We start from the raw sequence: 25,201 nt of genomic DNA, 5'->3' as shown, positions 1-25,201 counted from the left end.
TTTTGACAGCCCTAATATTTAATCTTAAGAGAAAAACTTGTTTGTCAGAAATGTTCTTAATTCAAGAATCTTGTTCAAAACATTATTTGAAAGAATTTTTTTCTTGATTTAGGTGGAAAAATGACCAACTTTTAGATGTACGGGCTCAATACGAACAAATAGTAATATTTACTTAAAGTAAGTGGAAGAATCTGACACATTAATCTGTTAACTAGCATTTAACACTCAAAACAAGATGGAGAAAATTATTTGACTATATTTAACAACAATGATCAGATTAAGACGTTATAAATTTGCAGTGTGAAAGTTGGTATAGGCCAATATAGATTTATTTTGCATTAGTCATTTAGCCTTCATATTGGTGAGAAATGGAGCCCTGACCCCCATTCACCAAATATGTTTGGTCTTATTAATGTCCCATCCCCAATAAAAAGTGTACATGCAGGTTATGCTGTTATATCGTCCCGTGGATGACGTGAAGGCTCATGTTTCAGTGCCATTGACGCCACCAGACGTCCAATCTAGTTTGATTGGTAGGGTTGGCATTGAATAAGGAAACCAACATACAATCGAACAAAATACCATGAAGGAAGATCGTACACAAAAATGGTGACAACCTTTTTTCTTTATACATCCACATTTACTGGTTGCGTGTAGAATCTGGGCCTGTTTAGTTGAACACAACAGTGACCGTATGAATTCATTTTACTTGTGGACTACTGTAGTTAAGTTCTGACATTTCAAAAGAAATGGTTGCATATCAATGTTTCCCATTTTAAGTCGTAGTTGACTAATAAGCAAAATCATTAGCATGATCAGTTTGTGTGTATGAACTGTATGTGTGTATGGATCTACAGTCATGGGAAAAAATTAGGACACCCCGTTAAATATGCAGTTCTTTATTAAGAAATGTTCAAATTGCAATGTCTGATCTTGTTTTTTCTTCATCTCTGAAGAAAGTGATTGAATACCAGGTAAACAACAAAATGAATATTGTTTTACTCATTAAACCAAGTTTATCATATAAAAATGCATATTCTCACTGAGGAAAAAGTGAGGACACCCTACCACCTAATAGCTAGTGTCACCTAGGGTGACCATATTTTGATTTCCAAAAAAGAGGACACTCAGCCCGGCCTCAAGATACTTGAATTTTACTCGAAGTTCACTCAAAGATGCCTATATCACTTTAATATATTTAAAGTGTGCCCCCTCACTCTGGATGGAAAAATGCATTTTGAAAAAAATAACAATAAATAATGACTTATATATACAGTATATAATGCAGACCCATGGAAATGTAGTCCAGTCAATACACATACACACAGTAGGCTATGTGCCAACTTAACATTTTTATAAATTACTATAGCGACAATTGTCCTTGACAAATTGTTATTCCCATTCAATTCATATTCTCATTAAATGTTCTAGATTGCACACAAACAATAACCGAAAAAAAACCTGAAAAACTACTCAACTAGTATGTTTCCAAACGTAGCAGTTCAAATTTACGTTTTCCATAATGCCTAGCGTGGTTTAGCTTACTGATAGTTAGCTGAGGCAAAAATCAAACTTTGCTACAAAAGTTTATTACAGTCAAAGCTCCGACAGAAGTCAACAGTTGCCATTATATACGTATTTATCGTAAAAAACTTAACAACTGGGCAGGCGTTGTGGCCAAATCGTCAACCCAGTAGATGGCGGTAATGCCTCATGATAGGGGTAAACTGCCAACAAAAATAAGAATAACTACTCCGTCCCTCCCTTCTCGTAGGAGCCATGTCAACTGGTGCCACCCAGCGGCCGGAGGGATTCTCTTAAAATTGGTCCTGTGAAAAATCATAAAAACCGGACATTTTTATGAATTTATAAAACCCGCCCGGACAACGAGGATACTACGTGAAAGTAGGACTTGTCCGGGCAAAAGAGGACGTTTGGTCACCCTAGCGTTACCCCCTTTGGCTGAAATAACTTAAGTGAGACACTTTTTGTAGCCATCTACCAGTCTTTGACATTGGTCTGAAGAAAGTTTGCCCCACTCCTCAATGCAGAATACTTTCAGCTGTGAGATGTTTGAAAGGGGTTGTACAACCAGTTTCATGCCACCCCACAGCATCTCAATGGGATTAAGATCTGGGCTTTGACTCGGCCATTCCAGGACGCATTTCTTCCTTTTCAGCCTGTCTTTGGTGGATTTACTGGTATGTTTTGGGTCATTGTCATGTTGGAGGGTCGAGTTTTACTTCAACTTTAATTTTTTCACAGATAATCTTACATGTTCCTCAAGCACCCTCTAATACACGTTAGAATTTATGGTGGATTCTATGATGGTGAGCTGGCCCCAGTCCTACTGTAGCGAAGCATCCCTAAACCATGACACTTCAATTTCTATGCTCCACAGTTGGTATGAGGTTCTTTTCCTGGACTGCTGTATTGGGTTTACGCCAAACGTGTCCTCTGTTCTGGTGTCCAGATACTTCAATTTTAGATTCATCTTTCCAAAAAAACATTATTCCAGAAGTCATGGTCTTTGTCTACATTCCCTCTGGCAAGCTTCAGTCTGGCCTTCATGTTCTTCTTGGAGAGCAAAGGTTTCCTCCTTGCACACCTTCCATGAAGGTTAAACATGTCTCTTTCTGATTGTAGAGGCATGCACTTTCACATCAACAGTAGCAAGAGCCTGCTGTAGGTCCCGTGATGACATTTTTGGATACTTCTTTTAGCATCTTGCGGTCTGCTCTCGGGGTGAACTTGCTTGGACGGCCAGACCTGGGCATGTTGGCAGTTGTTTTGAATGTCCTCCACTTGTAGACTATTTTCTGGACAGTGGAATGGCTGATTTTAAATTCTCTTGAGATCTTTGGAAATCCCTTACCTGACTCATAAGCGTCTACAATCTTCTTTCTGAATGCCTCAGACAGCTCCTTTGATTTCACCATGGTGTTTTCACTCACTTCAACAGTCGGTCACTGTTGAAAGTATTCTGCGTTGAGGAGTGGGGCCAACTTTCTTAAAACTGATGTCAAAGACTGGTAGATGGCTACAAAAAGCGTCTCACTGAAATCATTTCAGCCAAAGGCGGAAACACTAGCTATTAGGTGGTACGGTGTCCTAACTTTTTCCTCAGTTTTAATATGCATTTTTGTTGATAAATTTGGTTTAATGAGTAAAATAATGTTAATTTATATTGTTTACCTGCTATTAAATCACTTTCTTTTCCAGAGATAAAGAAAAACAAGATCAGAGATTGATATGTGAACATTTCTTTATAAAGAACTGAATATTTAAAGGAGTGTCCTGTCTGTCGTCATACATTATTATATCTTTATACAACGATACGGTATTTAGCAATTCTGGATTACTTAGTATACCGCAATTTGATTACTTTCAAGGGCTTTCAATCTATTTAATATTGTATTGTGTACACATTTAACAAAATCAGTTCCACTTTACCAGAAACAGGTACAAAGTAACTGTTTTTGACAATTTTGTTGTTGAAACATTTGAGACATTTTGAGAGCCATTCTTTATTAAATACATGTCTTATCTAAAACATGGCGGCATTAATCAGTGTTTTGTGTTTTGATCGATTTCGATTAGATTCAAAGGCTTTTGATTTATTTAAAATAATATGTACACATTTATGATAACACAATCAATTAATTACATGTCACCTAAAGCAATCAAAAATAGAGCAAGAAGAAATTTTCACGTTTTTGACAATTTTGTTGGTAAAACTTTTCATAAATGTAAACTAAAACCATTGTTTTTAAAATAAACAACATATATAAAAGATGACGATGATAATCATTGTTTTACGTTTTGATCAATTTTAAAAACTAGCACAAAATGCCCTCCCCCTTCGAGTTGCCAGAGTTTGGGGTCGACCCCAAACTGGAACGGTATTGTACATCTTATTTGGAATTTTCATGTAAGATGTTTTCAATGAAATAATGCCAACATTTAGAAATGACGACTAAAAGAGCCGTTCCATTTCTTTCTTTTTTACTGTAGCCTATCCGACATGCCACTCCTCACACGAGAAAAACCATGAAACTTAGAATTGTGTTCATTGAGTTCAATTGAAAGAGTTCTGTGCGTTGCTCTTTTCCCAAACCAAGCATACTTTGATCCATTATTGATGATCTCCACTAAATGTTAAGGGAATTTAGATTTCACTTTCTGAAGAGGCCCACTCATGAAAAAAAATGCAACTTTACTAAACATACTAGTTAAGATTTACAGAAAAATGGAATTGATTAGGGTTTTATGGGAGTTTAAGTATGCAAATTTACCTCATTTGCAGAGGAAGTAAAAGAGGCAGCTCTGGTTTTGTTTTATCTCAGTAATGTTTTTGTTCAGTCAATACCTACTGTATATAGCCACATTACTTTGTTTGGCTGCATCTTCACTGATCCTAAACTAAAAGAGTGTCAGGGTTCCATGTAGGACCTAAAGCCTTCAAAACATCTTGGTGAGGAATGACACTGCCCCACCCACCTGCCTCATGCTCCTGTTTTGGTTGAACCCAATTTAGGGCACTCATTTAACTCTTGGGTGCCATTGACGGTGCTAGACGCCCAATCCTTTTGACTGGGTGGGGCTGGCAGGGTTTGATCCCTGACAGCATTCCAAGTTTTCATGAATTGGACGTACAGTGGGGCAAATAAGTATTTAGTCAACCACTAAATGTGCAAGTTCTCCCACTTGAAAAGATTAGACAGGCCTGTATTTGTCAACATGGGTAAACCTCAACCATGAGAGACAGAATGTGGAAAAAAAAACTCCAGAAAATCACATTGTTTGATTTTTAAAGAATTTATTTGCAAATTATGGTGGAAAACAAGTAGTTGGTCAATACCTAAAGTTCATCTCAATACTTTGTTATGTACCCTTTGTTGGCAATAACGGAGGCCAAACATTTTCTGTAACTCTTCTCAAGCTTTTCACACACTGTTGCTGGTATTTTGGCCCATTCCTCCATGCAGGTCTCCTCTACAGCAGTGATGTTTTGGGGCTGTCATTGGGCAACACGGACTTTCAACTCCCTCCACAGATTTTCTATGTTGTTGAGATCTGGAGACTGGCTAGACCACTCCAGGACCTTGAAATGCTTCCTACGAAGCCACTCCTTTGTTGCCCTGGCTGTGTGTTTGGGATCATTGTCATGCTGAAAGACCCAGCCACGTTTCATCTTCAATGCCCTTGCTGATGGAAGGACATTTTCACTCAAAATCTCTCGATACATGGCCCCATTCATTCTTTCCTTTACACAGATCAGTGGTCCTGGTCCCTTTGCAGAAAAACAGCTCCAAAGCATGATGTTTACACCCCCATGCTTCACAGTGGGTATGGTGTTCTTCAGATACAATTCAGTATTCTTTCTCCTCCAAACACGAGAACCTGTGTTTTTACCCAAAAGTTCTATTTTTGTTTCATCTGACCATAACACATTCCCTGAGTCCTCTTCTGGATCATTCAAATGTTCTCTAACGAGCTGCAGACGGGCCTGGATGTGTACTTTCTTCAGCAGGGGGACACGTCTGGCAGTGCAGGATTTGAGTCCCTGGCGGCGCATTGTGTTACTGATAGTAGCCTTTGTTACAGTGGTCCCAGTTCTCTGTAGGTCATTCACTAGGTCCCCTCGTGTGGTTCTGGGATTTTTGCTCACCGTTCTTGTTATCATTTTGACACCACGGGGTAAGATTTTGCATGGAGCCCCAGATCGAGGGAGATTATCAGTGGTCTTGTATGTCTTCCATTTTCTAATAATTGCTCCCACAGTTGATTTCTTTACACCAAGCGTTTTACCTATTGCAGATTCAGTCTTCCCAGCCTGGTGCAGGTCTACAATTTTGTCTCTGGTGTCCTTCGACAGCTCTTTGGTCTTGGCCATAGTGGAGTTTGGAGTGTGGCTGACTGTGGTTGTGGACAGGTGTCTTTTATACCAATAATGAGTTAAAACAGGGGCCATTAATACAGGTAACGAGTGGAGCCTCGTTAGACCTCGTTAGAAGAAGTTAGACCTCTTTGACAGCCAGAAATCTTACTTGTTTGTAGGTTACCAAATACTTATTTTCCACTCTAATTTGGAAATAAATTCTTTAAAAATCAAACAATGTGATTTTCGTCCCCCCCCCCCCCACACACACACATTCTGTCTCTGATGGTTGAGGTTTACCCATGTTGACAATTATAGGCCTCTCTTTTTTTTTTTTTTTTTTAAATGGGTGCCGGGTGGCCCGGGGGACCTCCCTGGGTCCCGGGGGGGGGGACGATGGCTCCTTTGCTGGGCTGCGGGAGGAGGGATGGGCTGCGCATGGCCCCCCGCCCCGCCGCCCGCCCTCCCTCCCCGGGCTGGCTGGGTGGGGGCCGTGGCCCTGGGTTGGCGCCCGCGCGGCTTCTCCGCCCGTCTGCGTGGCTGTCGCGCGCCCGGTGGGGCCTGCGTGCTGCTGGATGTGGTAGGGCATGCTCTGGTTGGGGGTCCCGGTGCCGGGATTGGCGATGCGGCGGCGTAGGGTTGGTCGCCAACGGGCTTACACTCATAAGAGATTCACACGATTACTGGGTTCTAGATCACAGAACTGATTTGTGTACACTCTACCCCTTTCAATCACTTATCTTATAGACACCCCCACCCCCATTCTCCTCTTTCACTGGCCAATAGGCCCCCACATGGTGTAAACCGGAAATACATCTCGCTGACGATAGCACCAGCATATTAGTAACTAGTTTAGATGTTCAATGTATTTCTAGTTGTTGTTTGTGTATGTGTTTCTTTTCCTTCTTCTCTTGTATTTCTTTTCTTCTGTCCCCCCATAATCCCTTCCTGTTCGCTGCTTTGTCATAATAAAAAGGTATTTTGAATGATCACAATGGGAGTATGTCAGACTCTCAATGTGAAACATTAAAACTGTTCAGAATCCGGGCAGTTAGACTTCCATTCTCTGTGTCAAACAGCTGAACAGGACAGGTTTAAAAAAAAAAAAAATTACAGGCCTCTCTAATCTTTTCAAGTAGGAGAACTTGCAAAATTTGTGGTTGACTAAATACTTATTTGCCCCACTGTATATCGTTCTCAATGGTAGGCAATGAGCAAGGGCATAGGTTTGGTCTTAACATTGGTAAGGACAGTATAACCACATAACCTGAATGTACACTTTTTGCTGGGAATGGGACATTAATGAGACCAAACAGATTGGGTGAACTTGGTTTATGGCTACATTTCTCACAAATGTAAACCAAATTAATTGATAGGCTAAATGATCAATGCAAAAAAATCTGTATTGACTTATACTAACTTTCCTGTGTATTAGTTCAGGTGGAACAAACCTTTCTTTTCAAAAACTACTAAAGATACATTTAAGAAATTTCCCAAATAAATGTCTGGGTTTTATTACCAAATTTAAATTGCAATATTTGAACATAAATTATATTAACACACATTGAATACAAACTTGTTGATAATCTCTTAACTTTCCAGGAATGCTAAAAATAAACATTTGTCTTAAGACCACTCAACATTGTCTGTCTAAATAAGTAAGTTAAATATACGGTAGTTAGAAAACACTTCTTAGTAAGAGTATAACAAAAATAAATAAAAATGGAGTCTTCGTTCAGGTAAAACACTAATGCTTTTGTTCACAAGCACAGCCAAACTCCAAAAATTAAAACTTTTTAACCTCTATTATGATTAATGTATGATTATCTGAGAAAAATGTCTGCATAAGCTGCAAATAACATTTTTTAAATAAATAATGAACTAAAAGGGTTTCAGGGTTCCATATGGGACCTAAAGCCTGCAAAACAAACTTGAACAACTTGGTGAGGAATGACACTGCCCCACCCACCTGCCTCATGCTCCTGTTTTGAGGGGGAGCGGGGGTATAAAACGGTTTTCAACTTTGAATTCCTAGTTTATTTGTAATACATTGGCTTCTGGTCTGTTATTTATCCTTTGAATCCTGTAGAGAAACCATGTTTCTAATTTGGGGCTGAAAATTTAGGGGAAATTCTGCTCTAAATCATTAGTCTTGATTTTGCATCTGCGCAGGAAAGCTCCAGACATTGAACAAGACTTGTGTTGCTGCCAATGCAAAAAGTAGCAAACAGGAACAGCAAACATAAAGGTGTCCTTGGTGTGATTGTGAAGCCAAGCAGTAAAACAAACTGCTGTATTGGATTGTCAACAAGACCTCTTAGCACCGTGTCAGAGCTTTGTGAGGCAAAGAGTCCAACCCGTATAAGCACACTTTTGCTTGAGCTGGGCGGAGTGTCTTTGTTTGCTTAGGTTAACATAAAATCTCTTCATCTATTGCACACCTTTATATACCCAACAATCAGAAGCTAAGGTCAGTTTAAGTTCACCTGAACCATCCCGATTCATTCCAGCCCTTTTCGTCTTGGATTTCATGCTTTAAGTACCGTATATTGTATTTGGAATAGAGTACTCCTCTGAAATAACCTTGCAAACAAGACGGTATGTCCTGATTTATTAATTCATCATACAGTACAGTCTTGCCAACCTCAACTATCCAACCACTTCCCTGGTCATCTGATGTTTGAGCCAGTTTGGAGAAAGAGGTGGGAGCTGCAGACGTGACATGGAACCAACTATCTGTTTGAATACAATGTTGAATTGCAAAGCAGTTCTTTCAGATTGGTCCATTTCTGAAGTTTGGTCGGAAATGCACAAAATTTCCTCATTAAAAAAAAGAACAAAGAACATGACAAAGCTTTGTTTCTGACGGGAAACGATGATTTTTTTCCCTTTCACGAACCAATACATCATCATCCTGTGGCTTAAAGTGGTGGGCCAATCAGGGGAAACAGGCGGGAGCTTCAGAAGCAACTATTTGCATGAATACTATGGCAGAATGCAATGTGGTTTTTGTAGAGTTTTCTGAAGTTTTCTGAGTTACACTTAATTTCCTCATTAGAAGAGGAGTACAAAACATCACTAAAAGCTTTTTGTCTGGAAATTACGTTTTCGTGAGTCGTCCAATCAGCAGCCAACGATAAAAGCCTTTGTCCATTCAGCAGCTGTATTTTTATTTTATTTTATTTTTTTTTGAAGGTTTCTCCCATGAAACAAGTCTCGATTGGATCTTTCCCTGATTGAAATGTGTACTATATACGTAGCATATATATGGCACAATTAATCTGGTTTGCCAGGTTAGCTGTGATGACTTATAAAATAAAAAATCTGTACGGTAGGATACTTACAGTTGACCACATTTCCACCACCTTGGTCAACTTGGAACTTTTGGGATTTTGATACCAGCTGCATCTCCACAGTGTGTCAAAGTCACTCCGCGCATAGCCAATGCCCAAGGCTTGCAGCGACACACCAACTGCACTGACAGAAAATCGGCGAACGTTGAAATTTAATATTGAATATTTAAATTGGATGTGCCCTACAAATGGCTGGCAACCAATTAACGCTATACCTTCTGTCCATAATTAACCGAGACAGGCTGCAGCACCCCTGCGACTTCTTGAAGATTAGTGGCTTGGAAGATGAATAAATGAATCTACATGCAATATCTCTCCACCTACCAATAAGTCAAATCTTGTACACTGCTGGCCAAAAGTATTGGCACGCCTGCAATTCTGTCGGATAATACTCAATTTCTCCCAGAAAATGATTGCAATTACAAACGGTTTAGTAGTAGTATATTCATTTATTTTGCTTCCAATGAAAAAACACAAAAGAGAATAAAAAAAAAATTAAATCATGATCATTTTACACAAAACTCCAAAAACGGGCCGGACAAAAGTATTGGCAATAACAGCCTAATACTTGGTAGTACAACCTTTAGACGAAATAGTTGCGAACAACCGCTTCTGGTATCCATGAATGAGTTTCTTACAATGCTCTGCTGCAATTTTAGACCGTTCTTCTTTGGCTCCAGGTCTCTGAGATTTGAAAGGTGCTGTTGAGGTAATTATCGAGGGTTGATTGATTAAATATTTGCTTGATTGATTCTTCTCCAAACTGCCATTTTCAGATTTCTCCACAGGTGTTCTATGGGATTTAGGTCTGGACTCATTGCTGGCCACTTTAGAAGTCTCCAGTGCTTTCTCTCAAACGATTTTCTAGTGCTTTTTGAAGTGTGTTTTGGGTCATTGTCCTGCTGGAAGACCCATGAGCTCCGAGGGAGACCCAGCTTTCTCACACTGGACCCTACATTATGCTGCAAAATTTGTTGGTAGTCTTAAGACTTCATAATGCCATGCACACGGTCAAGCAGTCCAGTGCAAGAGGCGGCAAAGCAACCCCAAAACATCAGGGAACCTCCGCCATGTTTGACTGTGGGGACCGTGTTCTTTTCTTTGAAGGACTCGTTTTTTTCCCTGTAAACTCTATGTTGATGCATTTTCCCAAAAAGCTCTACTTTTGTCTCATCTGACCAGAGAACATTCTTCCAAAAAGTTTTTGCCTTTCTCAGGTAAGTTTTGGCAAACTCCAGCCTAGCTTTTTTATGTCTCTGGGTCAAAAGTGGGGTCTTCCTGGGTATCCACTATCCGAGCATAGAGTTCCTTTTCATTCAGACGCCGATGGATAGTACGGGTTGACACTGTTGCACCCTCGGACTGCAGGACAGCTTGTTTGGATGTTAGTCGAGGTTCTTTATCCACCATCCGCACAATCTTTCGTTGAAATCTCTCGTCAGTTTTTCTTTTCCGTCCACATCTAGGGAGGTTAGCCACAGTGCCATGGGCTTTACACTTACTGATGACACTGCGCACGGTAGACACAGGAGCATTCAGGTCTTTGGAGATGGACTTGTAGCCTTGAGATTGCCCATGCTTCCTCTCAAGTCCTCGGACTGTTTTTTGTCTTGTTTCTTTTCTCCATGCTCAATGTGGTACACACAAGGACACAGGACAGAGGTTGAGTCAACTTTAATCAATTTTAACTGGCTGCAAGTGTGATTGCTACCACTTGTTGTGAGCCACAGGTAAGTAACATATGCTGTCAATTACACAAAAGAGAGAAACATCACATGATTTTTTAAAGGGTGGCAATACTTTTGTCCGAGTTCTGTGTAAAATCCTAATGATTTTTTTTCTCCATTCTCTTTTGTGTTTTTTCATGGCAAGCAAAATAAATGAAGATATTACTTCCAAAGCATTTGTAATTGCAATCATTTTCTGGGAGAAATTGAGCATTATCTGACAGAATTGCAGGGGTGCCAATAATTTTGGCCAGCAGTGTAGGTGGTGGGCGAGCAGCAGATCAGGGCCAAACTCAACTCTGTGCACAACACCCTCCACCACAACATCTCTCTCATCGTCACTCAGACAAATTTCTTCTAAAAAGTCCGATGTATTGCAGGAAATATTCTCTGATTCAAGATCGAATTGTAATATCGCATTGGAGTCTGCCATTGTGTTGCAGTCACCGGCTCAACTGTTCACTTCAAGTGACGTCAGACTCGCAATGTTTCCACGAAGCCCTATTTTATTCGCGAATGCTATTTATTTCTTCCTTTGTGATATACTGGAACAGGGGCGTTACCGGGGGGGGCAGGGGTGGGCACTGCCCACCCAAAGAAAACGATGTAGTACTAACGGCAGTCAGGGCACCGCGTATGGTATCCCAATCATATAGTACTGAATAGTACTGATGTGTTCTAAGTTTTAACCTTTGCGTTATTACCTCTTTTTTCACCTTAAAAAAAAAAAAGAAGAAAAAAAAAAGAAAGAAACGTTGATTTTGTTCCTAGGGGGCGCTACACACATTTATGCATATTTTGATTTTTTTTTACATTTTAGCAAAGTTTTCACCAGTGTTCACCTGGCTGTTGAGTTTGGTGAGTTTTGAAGCATTCTGAGGGGGTCAAAGTAGGGCTCAAAGCGTCGGCGGGACAAAGAATGACTGCTAGGGGGCGCTACATACAAATTTTAAGGTGCAGTAGCCCTAGGCTGGATTTCGACCTACTTGAGCATTGTAGCTTTTTTTTTTTTTTTGCCCTCCCCCCAGGTAAGACTAATTCCCACCCACACCTTGCATCCAGGTAACACCACTGTACTGGAACCAGTGCATTTAGCTTGATGTACGTTGCGATTCAGAACAGCAACGAGGGTTTAAAAAAAAACAACAACAAAAACATAAACATTTTTGTGGTTTGTTTCTTTTTGTAATCAGATATGTACTGGACTGTCTCAGAAAATTAGAATACACAATATTCTAATTTTCTGAGACAGTCCTGTATATTGTTCTATGTAAAGGACGTCAGCCAAGGTCGGCCCCCCACATTTTTACCACGCCAAATCTGGTCCCCTTTGCAAAAAGTTTGGACACCCCTGCTTTAAATGGTGGATTAATGTACAGGACTGTCTCAGAAAATTAGAATATTGTGTATTCTAATTTTCTGAGACAGTCCAGTATGTTCAGAGATAATCCTTTGAGGTTCCTTTATTAGGTGCACCTTAGCTTAACGTCATGATTGACCCCGAGTTGAGTAGCCTACTGAAAGTTTGTGCTTCTTCGCATGGGTACTTTGTAAATGGTCTGGTCCGAATTCTACCTGATCTGCTGTTATGTTTTTGGGTTACACTTTTTTGCTCTTTTGTGAACATTTACAACATTTATCTTTGAATGTGTATGTCAATACTACTGTCTAATCAACAGGTTAAAACATGTAGCAAGTTACAAGCATTTGTCATATGATATAAAATCTCCATGTATCATTTGTTCTCTCCCACCTTCCTTTTGCTGACTCTGAATGTTATTCGGTTGTCCCTTTGACAGTATATCTTGTTGTTTCAGTGTGTTTGATGCTGACTCTGGAGCTATATTTAGATCCTGTGTGTCCAGCTTGGTTGCTTTATCGTTGGTTCATGGTTAACCCAGTTACAGAGCAAACCAGACACACTGTGTGATCGTCAACGCGGCTCCTTTGTACTGAAGCTCTTGTCTGTGTATTTTAGTTACTTATTTGTGAGCTTTTGGCACTTTCCTGTTTTGCTGTTTTTCACTTGATGGTGCCACCTGTTGGCTTTGATTGTTTTCTATCTATCTAAGAGGCTTTTTTTGAAAATAGAAATCTGTCTGAGGATTGGGAGTGGAATGAATTATGCCTTGGCTTATTTAAGCAGTTACAGGCTTGTCATGAATTGGGTGAATTGTGCATTGCATTACAGCAGGATGAATGGGTTGGTTGTGCATTTTAGCCTGTGTCTGTTGATATTGAATTACATGCTTTTTGCCTAGTAATACAGCCAGTAGCAATGGAGTAATGTGGCAATAAAGCTGTCAACATCCCCTGACCACAACTTCACAATGCTTTGACTTCTATTCCAAATCAGGAAGGGCATATTCATTAATTGGCAAAATGGTTGTTAGGAAATTTGTTAGTTGTTTAATAGTTTAATAATAGTTGACTAACCAACCACAACCAGAAGAGATGCCATTAGTTCAGTCTCAACTTGTCTTACATCTAAGCAGACCTAGGCAATTGCAAAACTTGTCCAAATGCGTCTTTCATGGAGCCAGGAAATGTCTTGTGTCAGCAACATTTCTTTCATTGCCTGATTATGGTGATACATGCACCAGTCACATGTTAATGTTTGCTGGATACTGTATGTCATTGTTCTTTGAGGTTTGTCTCCGTGTGCAAACATCAGACTCATTATTGTACTGTATATACAATATATAAAGAAAAGCCATTTGGTCACCCTGTTTTTGGAAGATTCATCTCATAGGTTGACTTTTATTTATAAATGTCAACTAGGTTCTTTCTCATTTGGCCACCTTTGTGAAAAATATTCTGTAGGTACCAGTCCCCTCGTGTCCTTGCCTTATGTTAGGGGAAAAAAGCTTAACCTTATGCCCTTTCCTCTGCATAGGACCTTCTGTAAATGGAATTAATATTGTCATCCTTAATCCCTCTTGGCAGTTTTAGGAAACTTCTTATAACAGAACTTGTTAACTCAATCTCTACCAAACATCTTGTCACAACGCATCCCCTTCTTTCAAGCGCCACAGAATATTGTGATCTATGGCTACATGAACACAGAATTTACAAAAAGAAAGATTACTGTCTTTCATCATATAAGTTTGATTCTACTCTTTTTCATTCTTTAGTTATGTTATTATAAAAAATATTGTTTATACGTATTTGGTATTGAATGAGTTGAATCGGTTGGGTATTGTCACTGTTTTTAAATCTTTTTTTTTTTTTCTTCCCAAATGTATATATAATATATGGCAGAAAACACTCAGGTGACTTGAAATTCCGCTCTGAGACCCCCAATTTGGCGAAATTTCAAAATTGTCCGGTATGCATGTGAGATATATCATAGGAAATCGTAAAATCTCAATTTTCTGGGGGAAGAAAAATTTTGAACAGGAGGGCATTTTTGAAAAAAAAATAAATCTTTTTAAATAGCAAAACCCTATCTGGAGGTAAGAGCACGCGAGAGCAGAATACAGACGCCGTGACTTTAACGAGATATTATCGCGGACTTACTTTGTTTCGATCCAAACCCTCCATCAGTATCAAGACACAGCTATGAATGGCCACAGCTGGATTTTTGGGGGATTTTATGGGTGAAACATGGGTCACGATGCAGAAATCGAAGACATCAAGGAGTGGTCGAGATTTTCTTTTTCATTTATTTACCCTTTTTTGTTTGGATCGATTATTCATCATGTAACATATTGTAGAAAATGCGACAGTAACAAAAAAATACAATTCAGCGATAGTTATGAGGTAGATATCCGCGACTTTTTTACAGACACCATTTTTTTCATTGTGACATGATTTATTTAAAAGTTTAAAATATGTGAGTGAATAATCTTTTAAAGTCGTTTAAAAAAAAAAAAAAGATCATCAATTAATGATTCAAAGCTAAAAACGACATTTTGAATAATAAATATAACTAATTACCTTCGTTTTATGGCTGGGTTGAAACAAAAGCGGTTGCGCGACGTCTGCAAATGGGGGTTTTCAGGGTAAAACGGACAAATTGAAAATAGTTCGGGGGCTTAATGCGCCATGAATCTGCTATGGCAGCATATAGACATATTGTTCTATCAAACACAACAGTTGTTTTGGCTTAAAATACAGCAATTTCTTTTAAAGAGGAGTGCAAGAGCAGAAACTGCTTTTCTAGTCTTTGTTTTCCGCCATATATAATATATATTGTATGTGTGTGTGTGTGTGTGAACAGTACAGCACTTGTGTGAGATACTCTTAACATGTGTGATGTTTCATGGCCATATCACGCAAAATAAATTTCAATAGCTCAATAAAGGTTTACTTGGTTAAGAAAAAGGTTAAAATGTTCAGAGAAATATGGTCAAACGCTCATCACCCATTAAGTAGAGCTGCGTCATCTGAAGCTGTTATTATTGACTATCAGAGCGGTATTTTAAATTTTCTATAAAAGTGTCTTCGTCTTTATACTGGAGAAAATTCTGAAACAAAAACACTCTCATATATGCACTAGTAACTGATATTCTAGACCAGTGAGTGTATATTAGTAATGTGGAACAAGAAATTCTTATTTAAAAAAAATAAATAAATAAAACAACCTCTAATCAGGACTGCACAGTTTCCTCTTGTGACAACATCCCACGGATGCCCATTTTAGTAGCCATCAATGGGTTCATCTTCACTAAGTCAGAAACTATGCACACACTTGATAACGGGACAAAATGTCGACAACAGACATACACTATCATGGCTATTGTACAGTACGTTATCAGCTGCACCACAAGGACACCAATAACATCAATACAGTATGCTGATTGCACTTGTGTTGCTCTTTTCTGCAGTCTTGTCGATGACAGATGTGTAGTCCAGCCTGATGCAGGAGACTTGGCAAACCCCCCCAAAAAGTTCAGAGGTATTTGGAATTAGTCCCACATGCACACGCACATTTAATGGTAACTGGGTTGTCCAGTCAGTGTTTTTGTCCAGTGTGACTCCAATAATGTATCGTTTTATTTCACTGATTCCAATGGCCTCTGCTTGGTAAATAAACATGACCTCCAGCTGATTCATGCCTGCGTGCCTGACTGCTTTGCTCATTTGCTCTGCAGATTGCCTCTTCAAGGTTTGTCCCATGAACAGGTACTCCGCCCAGAAGCAATTCTGGAAGGCAAAACAGGGCAAACAAGGAAATAACAACACGCAAGCCGACTTATTCAAGAAATTGCAGGTTAAACTTCACTCAGTACACATAATTAATTGTGTCTGAATATCTTAAGTGATTGTGTTAAAACATTTACTGTGTTTTTTTTTTTTTTTTTGCTACCCAGCATGCAGCGGAGCTTGAGCAGAAGCAGAATGAGACTGAAAATAAGAAGCTACTTGGAGAAGTTGTTAAATACAGTAATGTTGTCCAGGTAGGGGCCACCTGCGAACGCTCGAGGTGTCAGATTGTACTCACTCCATATTCTGGGTGTGTTTGCGCTATCTGAGCTTTATTGGTCATTTAATGCCACCTACAGAGCTTCAACAGTTAGTGTTCTCAGTTCCCAAATGTTTATTGAATGTAGAATGAAGAAACTGTGATGTAACACGGTGGTAAACGTGACATTGTCCCAGTTTTTTGTGAACATATTCAAGTAATAGTACTCTAAGTTAATGATTACTAGTAGGGTTGTTCCGATTGTGTTTTTTTGCTCCCGATCCGATCCCGATTGTTTTAGTTTGAGTATCTGCTGATCCCGATATTTCCCGATCCGATTACTTTTTTTTGCTCCTGATTCAATTCCAATCATTCCCGATAATTTTTCCCGATCATATACATTTTGGCAATGCATTAAGAAAAAAATGAATAAAACTCGGACGAATATATACATTCAACATACAGTACATAACTACTGTATTTGTTTATTATGACAATAAATCCTCAAGATGGCATTTACATTATTAACATTCTTTCTGTGAGAGGGATCCACAGATAGAAAGACTTGTAATTCTTAAAGGATAAATATGACTTTGTATATTGTGACTAAAGATTGCCATCTAGTGTATTTGTTGAGCTTTCAGTAAATGATACTGCAGCCATTCAACCCAAATGCATGATGGGAAGTGCAACCATGACTGTGCATAGGGTCACCAATTGATATATCTTCTCTGTGTTGGGAAAGAACTTATGGTGTTAAGAAAATGATCAACTACCACCTTTCTTCCTTACATTGCCTCCCACGTTAATTTTAATTGCTGAGAGAAGGAATGTAAGGCTTTAGCCAAATAATAAAAGGCTCCGAAGGCTGTCAAAATTCTCTCTACTCCTCATACACTGTGTTTAGCTCTATATATTGGTAAAGCATCGCCTTTATAGATTGAACGCGACAATGTGTGAGTGGGTCGTGCAGCGCATGCGTTAATTATTTCACGTGATTAATTAAGAAAACATAATTACCGCCATTAACGCAATAAATTCGATAGCCCTACTGTAAGCCAAAACGATGAGTGTAAGACATTTTGTCTGTAACGTTATATACAATTAGAAGACAATTTATATTAAAAAAAAAAAAAAAAGGCATGTCCGATATTTTTTTGCCGATTCCAATACTTTGAAAATGACGTGATCGGACATCTTTAATTACTTGCTAAAACCACTAAAGTTTATCATACTGAACATTTAAAAAAAATCTTTAGTGTATTCACTTAAATATAGGTTGAACATGAATTTGGAATCATTCTATTGTTTTTATTTATATTTAATCCAACATCCCATTTTCATTGGAATTGGGCGTTGTGTAATTCCTGGGATTGAACCAAGTTTCTCCGAATAGAGACTATGAATCATACAGTCGTAAGACTTGGTGGGAGGAATCTTGGCAGAGGAAGAACAAATTTATATGTTTTTAAGTGGTTGGTCTCAAAATTAAAATGTATATCACGTGATGTAAATCATTGTTTCCACCACCAGGCATAGCCATCACCAGGGGAACCAACCGGTCCCCATTTACAGAAGTGACCTTGGATTTTGTTTAAGTGATTGGTCCAGAAAGAAACTGTCTAATGTTAACTTAAATTGCTAAAGATATGATGGGTTGCCAAGGGAAACACAGTAAAGCCTGATTTATGCTTCTGCGTTGCGGTGACGAAGTAGCGACGGCGTAGGCCCTACGTCGTCAATGAGGATTTGAAGTTCTGCGTCAAGGGAAGGCCACTAGATGGGTGTTGCGTTGTGCTTGTGCGGTTTTGGGGGACTCTTGTCGAATTCCTTGAGTTGTCTTCCGGTTTGACAACAATAGCAACGAAGATGGAATGCTTGAATGTGGATCTTCAGCTCTTCAACATTGAACAACAAATGTTGATCATACAAATGTTGAGGAGCAGGCGATGCAGAAGACTTGCGGAAGTGGTCTGTTCGACAGTTGATGCCGCACAGACTGGCAGTCACATTACTAACTCTAGCTTCAGGTGGAAGCCAGCAAGCTGTGGCGGTTAGCTTCAAATTGGCATCGAGCAATGTGTCCAGTGTTTTGTCTCAGGTTTGCATTGTGGACAGCCCTACAGCCCGATTTTTTTGCAGTGTCCTACAACCAGCCATTGGGAAGCCGTAGCAGATTTCTGGTGGCTATGGAACTTCCCAAACTGTGTTGGAAGCCTTGATGGTAAACACATTATAGTAAAGGCACCGAGGCACTCTCATTCAGTGATTATGTATCATGTGTGTAAACTGTCTATTGTTGAAAATTAAACATCAAAAAAATTCTTTTGACACCACACCTGTGCTTTATTCTTCATATACTTGAAGTGTAAATGTAAATAAGTCACAGACTCACAGCAAACCTATGTACAAAAAAAATGATAAAGTGCACCAACCAAAAATACAACATAAATAAAAATACGACATATTGATAAAAAGCTGGCAGTTTTTGGCCGGGTGGGTCACCACTTTGTGTGGCCATTCGTTTCCAAACACACACATACTTGTCTCGGAAGTTATTCCATTTTTTTATGCGTTTACAGACCTCCAGCCCCGTGTTTTCAACAATCTCCTTCCAAAAATTGCTCGCCATTTGCCAATCTTTATAATGCCTTGACGAAACATTATACAGGTGGTCGTACTTGCGGACCTCTTTGATGATCCTCTCGTCGGCTTGGTCCATTTTTGAGTTGTAGCGCAACAATGTTTGTAAATGGCGGTGATTTTGCGCGGAATCGGAAATAACAGTCTGAGCGTCACGTCACCATGCGTTGACGTGAAGCGTAGTCAGGATTGTGTGGAGGTGCACGTCAGGCTCCGGCGTAGGGCCGTAAATTGGGTTTGCCTTTATTGTGTAGGTCCACCGCAGAAGCATAAATCAGCCTTGATACTACTCTATTTTATTGAGATGTACCTCATTTCTGTACATCATGACTGTACAGGTATACCGAGCACCTCGGGATTCCCAAGTTTTCCTACGCTTGTATACTTAGAATTTGCTTAGATTTTAATAACACAGGCTCTGGTTTTACTATACTTGCCATGAAAGAGTTGTTATTGCACTATTAGCCTATGAATGTGCTTAATTATTGGTTCTCAGCTCCTGCACATCAAAAGTAATAAGTACCTGACTGTGAACAAGCGTCTTCCCGCCTTGTTGGAAAAAAATGCCATGCGGGTTTCTCTGGACCCAGCTGGGAATGAGGGCTCCTGGTTCTACATTCAGCCTTTCTGGAAACTCCGCAGTGAAGGAGACAATGTAGGTGACCGTCTACTGGAACTCATAATCTCTACAAAGACTAATAATGCAACAAAAATTAAAACTCTTGCAGTCTTCTAGATTGTTTGTCCAATTCCAAGTAACCTTTCTTATTTTGTCCCTCCTCTTTGGCTTTAGCGTCCTATGGTTAAAGGTATTGCTCTTGATTGTGCATGAACATTGTTCATTAGTGGCTCAAATAAGAAGCATGGTTAGAAAGGCTTTCGCTCTCTTCTATTCTCTCACTAATATTCCTTTAAATTGTTTGACACCACTGAATTCAAAACCACAGTGTTCTTGACTGTAGCTTCTCAACACAACAATTAGTTATACTGTCCTAAATGAGGGAAAAAATAGCCTCCATGCAGAATATGATTATTTGCAAATCCTTGCACGCTGCTTCTGTTAAAAAGAAAAAATAAATATATACAGTATATATTTACACCCCCCCCCACACACACACATATATATATATATATATATATATATATATAATATTAGGGCTGTCAAACGATTAAAATTTTTAATCGAGTTGATTACAGCTTAAAAATTAATTAATCGCAGTTCAAACCATCTATAAAGTATGCCATATTTCTCTGTAAATTATATATATTATTATATATTATTATATTATATATTCTGTAAAATAAATTGTTGGAATGGAAAGATAAGACACAAGATGGATATATACATTCAACATACGGTACATAAGGACTGTAGTGGGCATTTTACTCTACTGTCATTTAAATCTGTCTATGCTGTCCTAACTCCGAAGCGTCTACTTTTTCCAAAGCTAGACAGCTAGTGAACGACGCCTTAATAATCAGACGTCTTTCTTTTTCATCTGATTTATTAATAAAATGGCCTCAAACCATTGTCCTCTTTAGACCGTCGTAAAACTACAAAAAAAAAAAAAGTACACAAGCATTGCATTAGCAACAACGTTAGCTTAGCACGCTATACAGGTTCACTAAACATAAACAAAAAGCGTCTCATACAAAAAATATAACATTTCGCTTACTAACATAATATGTACGTTCTTTACAACAACCATACTTACGGACAAATCTTGTCCAAGGATCATATAAGCACAACATTACAACGTAGGCGTCAGCCCGAGACGTCGTGCAGCCATACTGAACTGGCAAGAAAGCAATAAACCATGTCGCAAAGCGACCACAAGAGTTCGCTGTTAGACAGCACAAAAAGCCTTGCTGTAAAACTTACCAAAAGGCAGAACACTGTCTGAGTGGGACATGTGCGTTAATTGCGTCAAATATTTTAACGTGATTAATTAAAAAAATTAATTACCGTGCGTTAACGCGATAATTTTGACAGCCCTAATATATATATATATATATATATATATATATATATATATATATATACCTATAGTACAGTATATTGCCAAAAATGCTCACCTGCTTCAGTCGGTGACATCCCATTTCTAATCTGTAGGCTTTAGTCTGACATCGGCTCATATTTTCTATGTACAAAACTATTATTTATTAGAGATGGCCTGATTGCATATTTTTGCACCGAGTCAGTCACCTGATTTTGAGAATCTGCAGATAATGAGTCCCAATACGATACCGACAATAAAGGTTTTTGTTGTTTTTATTTGAACAAAAGTTCTTAATGTGTTACAGGACTGTACTTTTTACATAACTTGCGGAGTATAAAACATAGAGTGGTATGAAAAATAATCTGAACCTTTTGGAATTTCTCACATTTCTGCATAAAATCACCATCGAATGTGATCTAATCTTCAAAATTACACAGATGAAAAAAGTGTCTACATTAACTAAACCTATGAATGTTTGGGTGTTTTTTCCTATTTTAATGAGAATAGTATGCAAAAAATGACAGAAGGGGGAAAATAAGTAAGTGAACCATCACATTTAATGTTTTGACCGAGCTATGATGCACATCAGACAATGATTCTCGGAAAGACAATTCTTACCCCGTGTGTGTTTTATAGTGGGCAGGGCAGCTTTAAACCACTCATCAGTGATTGGGCACACATCTGACTTAAAATGCTTGGTAAAAATGGGTTTCAATTGCTCTTTAAGTTTCCTTAGGCAGAGGGTTCACTTACTTAATTTTCCCCCTTCTGTCATTGTTTGCAAGCCATTCATTCAAAAATGAAAATCTACAAATGGCTTAAGGTAAAGCAGACAATGTATTTTCATCTTTATGATTTTGACAAAGATCATATCGCATTTGATGGTGATTTTTTGCTGAAATGTGAGAAATTCCAAAAGGTTCAGATACTTCTTCATACCACCGTAGAAGAATTTTCACCAGATAACTCGAATAGTTCTGTTTGGGATGGGCCTGAATGATATTGTAAAAAAACTAACATTGCGATATAAAGGCTCCACACTTACTTTTTGTATTGGTTGCACTGGTGCACTATAGACTTCATAATTATGTTGTTATACTTCATATTTGTATTGTTATATTATGAAGTCTACGGGTGCGCCTGACTTTTTTCTTGAGGTGCACCAGCACAAAGTGCATTTTTTTTTTTGCATCACCTTTAATGCCATACTTATAATCACTGTCCAAAACAGATGCTACACCATCGTTTTACGCTTTGTGGATTATGAATGGGATGTCACTAAAATGCATAAGAAGTGTGGCACACACAGTTAACCGTAACTATTAATTGTGAACATACACTCCTACATTGGATATATTTTTATATTGGCTAGAATAAAAAGTGCCAAACTGAAAAAGAATCTCTTGGAATAGTGCAAAGATAAATACTCAGTCAGTGTTTCGATTACTTCAGCCTAGAGCTAGAGCAAAGTAAACATTTGCTGATTTGAAATGATGAAATAGACTTCTAAAAGTGTTCGTAATACTCCATTTGATAGTCCCCTCTCTGTATATTCGCATTTTCCTAGTACAGTGGTCCCTGTACTTACGAACGTCTCTACATGCAGAATTTTCAGGTTAAGGTTAAGGTTTGATGCATTTTTATGCATTTTAAAAGATTTATTTCTGAATTTCGGGAGGCTTGGAACCGATTAGGGCATTTACATGGAAAAAGCGTCTCTACTACTTACAGAATTTTCAGGTTACGAAACTACTTCCAGAACCAATTAATTTCATAAGTAGAGGTACCACTGTAGTGATCAGTGATAACTTCTTCTTCGTCTGTTATATATGTATATGGCAGAAAACACTCAGGTGACTTGAAGTTCTGCTCTGAGACCCCCAATTTGGCCAAATTTCAAAATTGTCCTATATGCGTAATGCATGTGTGATACATCAATGGAAAGCTTAAAATCTCAATTTTCTGGGGGAAGAAAAAATTTGAACATGAGGGCATTATAAAAATAAATAAATAAATAAACAAACAGAAAAACCCTAACTGGAGGTGAGAGCATGAGAGAGCAGAATTAAAGATGCCATGATTTTAACGAGATATTGCGTACTTAACTCTTTTTGATCCAAAAACTCCATGTAACATGTATCACCGAGTGTCAAGACACAGTTGTGAATGACCACAGCCGGATTTTTGGGGGATTTTATGGGTGAAACATGGTAATATAACAAGGCAAGGCAAGGCAAATTTATTTATATAGCACAATTCAACACAAGGCAATTCAAAGTGCTTTACATCACATGAATATCATAAAAATCACATTAAAATCAATAGAACGTAAAAAAACAAACAATCGAAATAGGAAATTGAACGCAATTTTTATGTATAATTTTATCACGAATAGAATAAAAAATAAATAAACAAAAATAAAACAAATACTACGACTACTGCTAATAATTGAAATCAGCAAAGGAGATAAGAATAGAAAGCAAATAGAATGAAATATATAGACAGCTATGGATATGCAGTTCTAAACAAAAACGTTTTTAGCCCCGAGTTTAGTCACGATGCAGAAATCGCAGACATGAAGGAGTGATCGCGATTTTCATTTTCATATATTTACCCTTTTAAAAGTTTTTTTTTTTTTTCAGTTTTGCTTTGTTTGGATCGATTATTATCTAAAATGTTGGGGAAAATGCAACACTAATGAAAAAAATACAATTAAGCGATACTTATGAGGTAGATATCCGTGACTTATTTACAGATGCAAATTTTTTCATTGTGACGTAATTAAATTTTTTTTTTTAAGATATGCGAGTGAATATTTTTTTTTTAAAGTATTTAAAAAAAAATAAAAATAAAAATAGACATTAATTAATGATTATGAGCCAAAAATGACATATATTTCGAATAATAAATATAATTACTTCTTTTAATGGCTAGGTTGAAACAAAAGCGGTTGCACGACGTCTGTGAGCGGGGATTTCCGGGGTAAAACAGACAAATTAAAAATAGTTCGGGGGCTTAATGCGCCATGAATCTGCTATGGCACAGGTGTCAAACCGATTCCAGAAAGGGCCTAGTGGGTGCTGGATTTTGTTCCAACCGATAACGCACAGAGAGTTTAACCAATGAACTTCCTGCTGAAACAAGCAGCACCTGACAAAGTTTAACTGATTACACATGTAAAAGATCTAATTGGTGAAAAGGCGTCCTCTTCATTGGTTGGACAGCAAACCTGTACCCACTAGGCCAGACATGTCCAAAGTCCAGCCCGGGGGCCAAATGCGGCACGTGGACAAATTTCATCTGGCCCCCAGCCTCTGTCATAAAATCAATAACGTCTGGCCCACACACACAGACTTAATAAATTGGTCAACAGTACTGCTACCAGCATATGAAGTCGCTTACACACTAAATGCTACTCCTCATTTACCCACTAAAAGGCAGCAGCACTCTAAGCAACCTTACCCCGTGTGACCCTTTACTCCCAATTTTCTAAACCGGCGACAATTAACAAAAAAATAAGAAAGTTGACTGCGACGGCCGACGCTTCAAGGATAGGTGGAAATTGGACTATTTCTTCTCTAAAATACGCAACAACTGTGTCTGCCTCATTTGCAAAGAGACAGTCGCTGCTTTTAATAGTTCAATGTGAGGCGATATTACCAAACAAGACACGCTGACATGTACGACAAGATTACAGGGTAAATACGTAGCGATAAATTGAAGCAACTTGAAGCTGGTTTAATTTCACAGCAGCAGTATTTCGCAAGAGCCCGAGATTCGAAAGTGCACGCCACAAAGGCCAGTTGTGCGATTGTTGAAATTACTAATTTAAAAAAATAATTAAGCAAATGTGACACACAGAATGGCTTGCTAAAATATGCTTAAATATATTGTTGTACGTAAAGGACGTCAGCCAAGGTTGGCCCCCCACATTTTTACCACACCAAATCTGGCCCCCTTTGCAAAAAGTTTGGACACTCCTGCACTAGGCCCTTTCTGGAATCGGTTTGACACCTGTGTGCTATGGCAACATATAGACATATTGTTCTATCAAACACAACAGTTCTTTTGGCTTAAAATACAGCAGTTTATTTCAGAGAGGGGTGCAAGAGCAGAAACGATAGAACAATATGTCAATATGTATAATTGTGTTCGATAGAACAATATGTCTATATGCTGCCATTGCAGAT

The 25,201-nt window shown here is 38.5% G+C and overlaps 1 protein-coding gene across 2 annotated transcripts in view; it reads left to right on the top strand.

The window, feature by feature from the left end:
- itpr2 (inositol 1,4,5-trisphosphate receptor, type 2) overlaps window positions 1–25,201 on the top strand; it is a 147,754-nt gene that overhangs the window by 2,020 nt on the left and 120,533 nt on the right. For both annotated transcript variants that reach the window (XM_057835807.1, XM_057835806.1), the window contains exons 2-5: window positions 15,791–15,861; window positions 16,058–16,176; window positions 16,277–16,363; window positions 19,508–19,666. In XM_057835807.1, coding sequence (XP_057691790.1) covers window positions 15,791–15,861; window positions 16,058–16,176; window positions 16,277–16,363; window positions 19,508–19,666 — 436 coding nt within the window. The remainder of the gene's footprint in view (window positions 1–15,790; window positions 15,862–16,057; window positions 16,177–16,276; window positions 16,364–19,507; window positions 19,667–25,201) is intronic.

The sequence above is a fragment of the Corythoichthys intestinalis genome, chromosome 5 (assembly GCF_030265065.1).
Source record: "Corythoichthys intestinalis isolate RoL2023-P3 chromosome 5, ASM3026506v1, whole genome shotgun sequence".
Taxonomy (NCBI): Eukaryota; Metazoa; Chordata; class Actinopteri; order Syngnathiformes; family Syngnathidae; genus Corythoichthys; species Corythoichthys intestinalis.
The sequence above is the reverse complement of the archived record's forward strand: the minus strand, read 5'-3'. Positions and strand labels throughout refer to the sequence as shown.